General features: G+C 39.4%; 1 protein-coding gene across 1 annotated transcript; it reads left to right on the top strand.

Annotated features, from left to right (window-relative positions):
• The first annotated feature begins 346 nt into the window (after positions 1 to 346).
• On the top strand, positions 347 to 7,215 carry ube2v1 (ubiquitin-conjugating enzyme E2 variant 1). The gene is made up of 4 exons (XM_073469046.1): positions 347 to 470; positions 2,263 to 2,408; positions 4,139 to 4,264; positions 5,767 to 7,215. Exons 1-4 carry the CDS (start codon positions 449 to 451, stop codon positions 5,911 to 5,913), a joined length of 441 nt encoding a protein of 146 aa, XP_073325147.1. The 5' UTR covers positions 347 to 448; the 3' UTR covers positions 5,914 to 7,215.
• The last annotated feature ends 3,650 nt before the right edge of the window (positions 7,216 to 10,865 follow it).

Below are 10,865 nucleotides of genomic sequence, written 5' to 3'. Positions count from 1 at the left end.
ACCTGTTTCAGTTTTAAGACGGGGCCAAACTGTGAACCTCACTGTTCCTTTAGCCTGACATTATCCGTTTGGTCCAGTAGATGGCGACGCAGAGCTTCCAATAAGGCCCTCCGTAAGCGTGTTCAAATCAAATCACATCTCAGCTTCCGCTATGTTCCCACATTCTTGAACACAGCTGATTTTTTATTTATCCCCAGCAAAAGCGACACCAACAGCTGCTTTTTGTCTTGATAAATAGAGCTAGTGTGATGTCACAGTGGAAAAGGAGGGGACAGAGCCGAAACGCTAGTCTTAAAAACAAAGTTATACCTATAATGTCACGGAGCAACTGAAATTGAAGTATTGTGTGTTGAATATCGAACGCAGGAAAAGAGTCGTTACTTTTTTTTACGACGGACACGCGCAATAGAACATCGTACGTGCGCGCTTCCGTAGAGCAGTTACAAAGATGGCGGCCACCGGCGGAACAGGTAAGCCGACTTCGCCGACAGTTCAGACAGTACCTTTTTGTTGATTTTGCTAATGTTGTACAATGTTCAACATACTATATTAGCTGTCCAACAGTCTTACAATTCCTACGAGCAACGATGTACTGGAGTTTGAGCTCTAACAGGATTTTGTGTAACAGAAAATGTTGTCGTTACCGCTGCTAGCTAGCTCAATGGCTAGCCAAGCTGGCCCACAGCCTTTGAGCAACACTCGGCCATCCGCAACAACCTTGATGTAGCTACCATTATGAAGCTTGCCGGACAGTTAAAAGGCTACAAAATGGTACATAAGTGCACACCACATATCACACTTGTCTGGCGTGTCAGTGGATTACTTTGTTCGTAAAGCAGTGACGCCCGTGACTAGCTTGATGGTCGATAAGTTGTTTGTTGAGATAACGTTAGCTTGCAGCACAGCCCTGTTCACCAACTGGAGAATCATTGTGTTCCGGAAGAAATGCTACAAAGAAACGACAAATAAAAACCTCAACCCAAGTGAATGTACTCACTCGGTGTTTGGAGACAGTCTCACTGCGAATTCAATCTTAATATATCCCATTAACGGTATGTTTGACATGTTATAGTTGTGTAGCAAGGCAACTCTTTTCGTTTTTAAAGAGTGAAACATATTAAGACTATTTCTGTGCACCTGCCTAAAAATCTTTAAACTAAACAGGGTAGAAAATCTCCCTTAGGTTACGCTGGAGGATATAATTAGTACAAAAACAAAACATGCTTTAAGTTTTAATTATAAGCCAGGTTTCAACCATGCAGTATGGGTCATTCCATGCTAACTTATCCAGAGGTTTTCCCAGTTCATATCATGGATTTTCTTGGAAATACATGGGACCTGGCTAAAATCTGTATCTGTGCTCCTGCTATACTTTTTGAGTGAAGTTAAGATTTTTTCAGGTTGGACCTGTTCAATAAATTTCATAATTTCTGTGAGTCTTTGTGTGTGTATTCTCAGCTTCACCAACTGCCAAGAAACCCTAACAAAAATGTGCAACAATTCAGTTATTAACAATAAAATTATTTTTTAACGAAGAATCTTTTTAAAAAAAATCATATCTTCACTAGTTTTCACTTTCTTTCAACCAAATGTTGGTTCTGTGTAGTATTTGTGCAGTTCTATCACATCTAGAAGTTACTGTTTTTGCATAGAGATCAGTACAGATCTCAGTAAATATACACACTCACTAAACACTTCTTAGGTTATTTTGACTGTTTATTTTCCCAAGAAAGATCATTTTAATTTCATTTGAAGTTGTGAAGTTATTTGTTTTGTTGGTTTGGAACGCCTCATATATCACATCCAGACATGTTTGACCTGGGAATTAATGTAAACAAGTTTAGGTGGATGAAATGGCCAAAATCATCCTTGTCCCTGGTATATGTAATTTTATATCACAATTTAGGTCGGAGCAGACTGATGCTGGATTTTTGGGGACAGTATAAGATTTTATTGCCATCTGATCATGTTGAAAAATGTCTGATCATATTTGACTTGAAACAAATACTCTTAATCTCAGTGCCATGCAGTCCTATATTGGCCAATTGATCTATTTTTAAACCCTGTCTTTCCACTCATTGACATTTAAAAATATATTATCAGTTTTTGAAATTGTAAGTGATTTTTGAGGCATGTTTTTTTTGCATACACTTTTCTGTAGGTTAACTGAATATGATATGACTGAATTTCCTCCCAAGTGTGATCAGACAGAAGCGATTTAACTATTTAACTTAACTTTCTTTTTTCTGTGTGTGCGTGAAGTCGTTGTTCCCCGCAACTTTCGACTGCTGGAGGAACTGGAGGATGGCCAGAAGGGAGGCGGAGACGGTATAGTAAGCTGGGGCCTCGTAGATGATGAAGACATGACGCTAACTAACTGGAATGGCATGATCTTTGGCCCCCCCAAGGTGAGCCACCCCCTGGGCCTCCAACAATATCACATAGCATGCTGTTCTTCTCTTCAGTTGGCCGATAGACTTTCACCATTGCGTTGGATTGAACATTTGGTACATGATGGGCACATGTTGCTTTTGCTGACCTAAATCAACAGCTTGTCTTATAAGAAAAGAAAACACCAGCGCACAGGAAACAGACAAACACAGTATCCCAACTGCGTGGAAATTCAACATATGAGGAGTGCATATTAAAATGTGTATATCGTCCAATCAAAACACTCACCCAATACTTGTATTACTACAGATAATAGCAAAAAACTATTCTTAGCTCTGCAAGGCAAGGCAAGTTTATTTGTATAGCACAATTCAGACACAAGGCAACTCAAAGTGCTTTACAGAGGCATAAAAATTACATTAAAATAAATTAAAAATTTCATTTAAAATACATTAAAAACAAGCAGGAAGACATCAAGAAACAAAACATTAAAACAAGTTAAGAAATAGGAAAGTAGACTAAAATAGAATAGGTTTAAAAGAGACAAGACAAGAAAATAAAAGTCACAGTGCAGTTCAAAGTCTTGAAATTGCTTCAGAAAGGTCTTCAGCCTTGATTTAAAAGAGGTGAGAGTTGGAGCAGACCTGTAGTTTTCTGGGAGTTTGTTCCAGATATGTGGTGCATAATAACTGAACGCTGCTTCTCCATGTTTAGTTTTGACTCTAGGGACTGAAAGCATAACTTTCAGATGAATGAATACACTCAACAGGAGCTGGATGTGTCCGAGTTTGTGTAGAATTTGTTACAGTGTGTTAGGAGCTCTGAGGTGGAAGAGCCACCATTGTGGGTGTTTCTGTTCCCCTTGGTGGCTTTATGATGGTTCTCTCTACCCTCTAGAGAGTTAAGATGATGTAGTACTTCCTTGTGTGGTTTAGAGGCAAAGAAAAGTGCTTGCATGTACCAGTTAGATTGCAGTTTTGCAATACCAAAAGTGGCAGTCTTGTTCCTTCACCACTGTGGTATAGATGTATCACTCTGACGTTGTGCTGACAGCAACAGTCACTTCCGGGTAGACGACTGCAGTTTATCTGCCTGGGGAGATTCTGTGAAAATAAACGTGTTTATTTCTGTGGTCATTTTGTGCCATAACTGTAATGTAAAAGATGAATATTAAAACACAGTTGTCTGACGTTTCTGCTTTGCTTTATTCTGTGACACAACAGATTTTGTGTCTCGACACAATTAGGTCTCCAACAGAATGTTAGTGAAAGTGTTAGTGAGTTATAAAAGCATCAACAATGCCGTTTAGATGAATTAGATGTATACACTTTGGAATAACATCATGAAAAAAGAGAAGTTGTATGCAAGTGTGATCCAGGGCTTTTTTTTTTACCAAGGATCCAATGTGATAGCATATACAGATGTTGGTAGATGTGGTTGCAACAGTTGCAACTTAGGGTGTGAGTCCCCATGGTGACGAGAGCCCCTGTGGCTGTTTCCGAAGCCTAGCATTTTATATTCAGTGCGCTCAGCTTTTTCTGTGCAGCTGCCTTCAAACACTAGTTAAAATCAGCCTTCCTATTCAAACTGGTGCTGCAGTGGTCAGTGTTACCTGCCACAACCTTCCAAGGTCAATAATGCACTGACAACTCAATCAACAAATGTGGTTATTTAATGGCCAGCACATACCATCACATTTCCTTGACTCTTACACTGTGTGCTAACCTGTCATCTTCTTTAATTTTAGACTGTCTATGAGGGCAGGATATACAGTCTGAAAATAGAATGTGGAACCAGATACCCAGAACAGCCCCCTCTTGTCCGCTTCGTGAACAAGATCAACTTGTCCTGCGTACACAGTTCAAGTGGTGTGGTGAGTATCTAAATTTCAGTTGCATCCATTCTGGCTTGTTTGAGCCGCATTCTGAGCTAAATCATACATTTAAAGTATTTACTGCACTGAATTAGACCAATGCAATCTATGCGTAATTAACTGAAAACTACCCTCCTCCCAGAAGGAGCTGCTGCTGCTGCCTGTTCAATTTAAGACCTAAACTATACGTCAGTCACAGTGGTAGCTTTTAGTAGTAAGTTGTTGGACAGTTGTTGAGTCACTACAAGCAGTAGTCACCAGGTTCCATATCACTGCTACATTAGTCATTTTCTTCAGCTTTATGGTTTATGTGGCCTGTGTACTTCACAGACCTAATTTTAGGTAGAATGTATTTTTTTTTATAGAAACATTTAACAAGGTTTGGTATCGGTGAACCTCCTGCCATATAGAATGGCTTTGACCTCAGGCATTTAGTTTGTAAGGTTAACGGATCCTGCAGTTTGTACATGTAAACAGTTACCGGATGGTAATATTTGTTACAGACTAACCCACTGAATGAAATACCAAACTTATCAAAATCAAAGAACTTTATCACATTGAACTACTGTTGCTCTCTTGTAAACCACAGTGCCATAAAGCAGTCCTACGTCAACATTTGCCACATCATCTACAATGGTGTAAAGTGAAAGCTACCAGTGTTGGGAATCCCAACGTATTGGACTAAGATTCACAGGCACTATTTACTGTATTTAGAACACCTAGTGAATAGTTCTGAAAATTCCTTGTGAGGAGTTTCCTTTTAAAATGCCGTCACAAAGTTGCTCAGAGCAACTTTTCATGAGGAAGTGAAAGAACTCCTATGCCAAGAGAATGGGTGGAGTTGACTCTGTTGCTATTTAAGGACCTCATGTTTCATGAATGAACATACTTGTCTATACTGACTGGTGACAGGTTACTGGTCTGTGTTATTGAATATTAAACAAATAATATAATACAGTAGCACCATAACATTTAATGGATGAAACAAAGTACAATATTTACCTGTTTTTTGTTTTTTTCCTCCAGTCAACCAAACAACATTCATCCTTTGATTGGGTTATTCCACATATAATGCAAATCTGACCGGGTAATCCTGCTATGGCCACAAAATTAATATTTAATGTATACTTAATGAATTGTCACATAATTGGAGTCCAAAGAGAGTGAAGAGTTGTGTAAACTCATTGTCCTTGGTGTTATTGAATTTGCTTCAGATTAGGGATGCAAATTTTAAGCGGTTTCTTTAATTGATAGTCAGCTGTCTTAGATTAATCTGTTTAAGGAATTTCTCCTTCCCTAACCAGTTAGACTTTCAGTCCCTAAAAATAATTTTTACATTTCTGTCTTTTGATTGACAAAGCTCTTAAAAGAATTTAATTTCACTCTCTCACTGCATTCCACATATTTATTCTTACCGACAGGCTACACAATAGGTTTCTTATTGAGGCCATAATAATAAGATCTTGGCCTTCCTCCCCTCTCTCCTCCTTCTCTACTTTCAGGTGGACATAAAGTCAATGGGAGCATTGTCCAGGTGGAAAAACTCCTACAACATCAAGACGGTGCTGCAGGAGCTTAGACTGCACATGACGCTGAAAGAGAACAACAAGCTTTCTCAGCCACCTGAAGGCCAGGTGTACAGCAACTGAGGCCCTGCTGCGGTCCCTCCCTGTCACACACACACACACACACACACACACACACACACACACACACACACACACACACACACACACACACACACACACACACACACACACTCTCACTCTCACACACACACACACACACACACACACACACACACACATAGCATCTTAGACAATTAACACTGATTTCAAACGACACGAGCATCAAGTGATCCAAGACTCTCGACTCCCTCTTCCTTCTTTGGGAGCCTCCCATTGGACAGAGGGAGGGATGCGCAGGTGAACCTGACCTCCTCACTCAGTGCCCAGTCATCCATTAATGTTCACGGTGCAGACCAGACATTACAAAACAAGAATACTGTACATATTACTAATGTTATTTTTTATTATCTTTGTGTTCTACATCCAGATTGTAAAATAACAAATGACCTGATTAAGTGTACCAATTGTGTGTGTGTGTGTGTGTGTATGTGTGCGTGCGTGCGTGCGTGTGTGCGTGTGTGTGTGCTGGATTCTTTCCAGGAGGTGACAGTCCCTGTGTATGGGTATTGTGGCGAGGGATTTGGATCAACTTACTACACAGCAAAACAAATATACTTCTCTAACCCCGACTGAAATGTTAAATGTTTGGATTGTTTTGACATCCTGCAGTTTGCTGACACACATTCCCCTGACAAAGAAAAAGAAAAGTACCTCAAACAATGCTTTGCTTGGTCTCACAGGGCCACGTTAGTCCCAAATTCCCCAGCTTCCACAATCCCGATGATGTGAATTTGACGGGCCTTCCTTAAACGAGTGCATGTCCGGTACATGGGAATATACTGCTACTAGACATTCAGCGACATATGTATCAACGGGACACTACTGGCTCATCACTCATGTTCTCAGACTTGTCTTCTGTGTGCCATATGGTTCATAGCGCTTTGTGATAGTGATTGATTATGAGCAGCCAGTGGGAGGGGGGTAGGGCGGGGGCGGGGGCTACAGGTCCTTGTGCTTTCTCTCTTCAGAGAACATAGTTTCTGCACTTGGCACCTTTTCAGGATCACCACTATACTGTGGCCTGTGCAGAGCAGGAGGAGCTGTGATTTATTTTGTTTGCTGTTTTTGGGTCCTTTTTTTGGTTCTTTAGTCTCTGGGCTTACCTGTGTATACTCCGCGGAGTCATCTCTTCTCTCATACAGTGAATGCCCACTGAATGCAATGTACGGCTTTGGATGTTTATTTTATAACGGGTTGAATCTAATCAGGGTGATGGTGACCTGTTGCATGGTTTTATTTGAATTAAACGTTATTACTTTTGCACGTCTATGTGTCATGATTTTGAGGTAAACTTCACATCTGATTACAGTGGACAATACAACTTTACCTGAAGACAGTCATGGACGAACCCAAAAGTAGTTTTTGATGATTGAATGATTTTTTTATGATATAATTACTAGGTAAGTCATTTATACATTAGAAACACCAAATATGTATTACCTTGTTTTTTGACTGTTGGTCAGTGACTGTAAAAATGGATTTCATCGAAAATGCACATACTTAGTATAGACTTACGAAGTGGTTCTTAAAAGTCAGTGAGCGTTCTTTAAAAAGTAATTGTGGTCAGAGTTAATTAATTCAATTGTAATAGGTTTCACTGTATGTTCCTCCTGCTTTTAGTATAATGTGGCTACCTTTCATGGTTAGCCATTTCAATATTTTGGTAGCTCTTGAAAAATTAAGCAAATGTAGTCATAAGCCAACATAAGTAGCCCCACTTTTAAATTCTAGAAGACTTTCACTTGTATTAAAAAGACTTTTGAACATCTTTCCTTGACTAAATGAGACTGCTGAAGCCTCTTAACCTTTACATGTACTACAAGGAAACTTTGATACTGATGCCTCTATATGATCTACATAACGTCATCAGCAAGAACAGTGGCTATTTCTGTGTAGCTATTATAGCTGTTCTTAATACCCATCATGGAGTTAGTCATAAAATGTATATTATACATATATACATATATTTATGGTGGAGTACTGAGGATGAATTGAAGGGCCTCAGCCTGGGGAAAGAAGCTGCTCTGCAGTGTGGTGGTACAGCACTCAAACAAAGTTGACTTCTTTTCACCATCATCATATCACGCTTACTATTACTACTATTAATCTTAAGTGTATAGTATAGTATATTTCCTCATCGCTTTACTTTCAAGAGAAATGCACATGCTAGCCAGATCAAGATCTTTACAACAGGACGTGGTGGTGCCCATACTGCCTTTGTCCACGGGGGCCGCCAGAATCAACTAAAGGGGACTTAACAGACAGAATTAAAATAGATTTGTCAAATTGAAGCATCAGCCCGAGATTTCCTGACTTTTTTATTTCTTATTATGGGTCAAACACTGGATCCTACATTTCCTATAATGTAACCATTAGTGTAATAGACTCCCCCCTGCCAGGTAAAAGCTGACGTCCTTCAAACTCTGTGCCACCTGGCATGTAATGCTGGCTTTTGATTGTGGTGGGTTGTACATAATAGACTACATTATACTGAGTGTGCTGCTCAAGACAAGTTAACTGACTTAATAGTTGTGTAAAATCAGATTGTTTCCTACCAACCTTCAACGCTGCAGGGCTAAGTATTTGCTGCTTAAAAGCACTTTTCAGTGATAACATGACATGGGAAATTCTAATTATTTTAATATTTTATATACAGAATGAGAAAAAACCTTACTGCCCATGATGCTAACATGCTCTTAGTTTGTCTACATAAACAGATAGTATTGTGTTGGGAAACCCAAACCATATCACAAAGTGGTAACTGTTCATTTCTTAACTGGGCAATACTGTTAGCAACAATCCCACATATTGTTTTGGTCATCTTCTGTATCAAGCCTGTAACAATTCTATCTAGCACCCGGCAGAACAATACAGTCTCATCACATGTGTAAAGGCATCAATGGTAAAAGTAAGCTGTGGAGCTTACTGTCGCTCGAGTCCAGTGCGGCCAGCATGCAGCACTTCTCGTCTGTCTTACTGGGCTGACAGCAAGATGCTTCTCTAAGCAAAACCAGACGCAGCATCCCCATTCAACAGCTGTTGTTGCTTCTATTTGCATCTTTTCTGCTGCAGGGAAACAGGACAAAGAGTGGCACGTGATGCGAGCTCAGGGGAGAAAGGATTGGTGAATCAATCACAGCGGGTGATACAGCTGGGTGCCCTTCAGTCCCTTATATACCATACGCAGAGGCTCTTAAGGACTTCTAAGGGGAAACAATCAGCTAGATGCAATGCTTTATATAACTAAAACTCCTGAATGCACAGGGGCAAAAGAATTAATCTGACAATGGATGGTGCCTTGTTGATTCTGAAATGAGTCAAATATGTGGATTTGATTCAAGAACAAAAAATCAACAAGAACAGAAATGCTTGATAGAAGTCAATAAAAATCACATATAATGAAATGATTGAGTTAACATAATAACAAGTATCCTAAAACTTTATGTGACCGAGCCACCGAGGGAAATGCCTCTCCGGGACGTTCACCGGGAGAATAAACAGTACACAAGCTCAGTAAGAATGAGAGCAGAGACATGAGCTTCCAGTTCCAAAAAAGAATATTTATTTAAATTTTAGTAGCCAGAATTTGTCAAAAATTGCAATTAACCAATTTTAAAAAATTGAGTCATTTTATTACAAAATATACCTCATTAAAATACCATTAGACAGAAAACACTGTAAATATTTTTGGGCTGTTTCAACTTATAAGTCTAATATCAATTGCTGCCTTAAATATTTGAGTTAATTTAGGTTGAATAGTTTGTTTAAAACCTTTTAAGTTTTCTTTTTTTGCAAAACAATTTAAAGTTAACTGAACTTGAAAATACATCTTCAGTTAACTTAAGATATTAAGTTGAATCAACAACTGTTCAGTGACACTGACAGTCATTACTATTAAATTTGATTGTGGTTGGCATGTCAGTTTTTGCCAAAAGACTTTAAGTTAAAAGAACTAATGTTTATAAGTTCAGAAGTGGTCTGAAAAAAAAACAACTATAAATTTTAAGCCGAATCAACTTGAAATGAATAAAACTTGTATACGTATGTTAAGATAATTAGAAAAGATAAGTTAATTTCACTAAATTATCTAATGACTTTTTATAGTGTACAGGGGAGGGTGCCAGGCAAGCAGGTGGAAGAGGGAGGGGAACGCAAATGCTACCTCTAGCTAGCTGTGGTCTGACTGCAAACAGCACCTTAAACAGAAGAATCTACCTCCACAGAAATAATGACGTAAAGACGGGCGAGACAAAACTGCCACGAAGCAGCGCGAAGCTCCTTTTACGGGGGCTGCTAACTCTGATAATAAACAAGCGTCACCTGTCCTGAATCAGCTTGATTATAAAGGTGGAGCAAAACCTGCGAGAGCAAACCCCACCCATTACATTTATATGAAATTATCTTTTCACCATTTTTTGTCAGAATGTGGCATGGCGGCTGACGGGGAGTGTCACAAAAGTGAACCAGGTCATGGTTCCACACCCTGTCCTTCAAACAGCCCTAATGTCAACTAGACAGCGTGGTCAGTGTATGGGGGATGGGTAAAATAAACAGACTAGTCCTCAATCACTCTAATTGTATCTACTGTGATGGACAAGCTCTCAATCAGCCCAACTGTATCAACGAGTGAAAGAGAGGACTGCATGGTGTGCCGCTCAATCAAAATAATTGTATATGAACAGTTGCTGGGGTGTAGGGACAAAGAACTAACAAGCTGATTTAGGCTCAGCAACCAGTGGTTCCCTTCTGTCCTTTGAAAAAACCACCCATAGTTTTTACTGAATTACATTACAATTTAGGAGTCTCCATGAGGAATCTAAATGAAAATTGCTGTGTTTCCATAGAGTGTACAACACAAGATCTGCATCAGCCTACTCCCACAATATGATATCTGGTTCCCCATACAAATGGGT

The sequence above is a fragment of the Pagrus major genome, chromosome 6 (genome assembly GCF_040436345.1).
Source record: "Pagrus major chromosome 6, Pma_NU_1.0".
In the NCBI taxonomy this organism is placed as follows: domain Eukaryota; kingdom Metazoa; phylum Chordata; class Actinopteri; order Spariformes; family Sparidae; genus Pagrus; species Pagrus major.
Note: the sequence above shows the minus strand (reverse complement) of the source record. Positions and strands in the feature narration are given on the sequence as shown.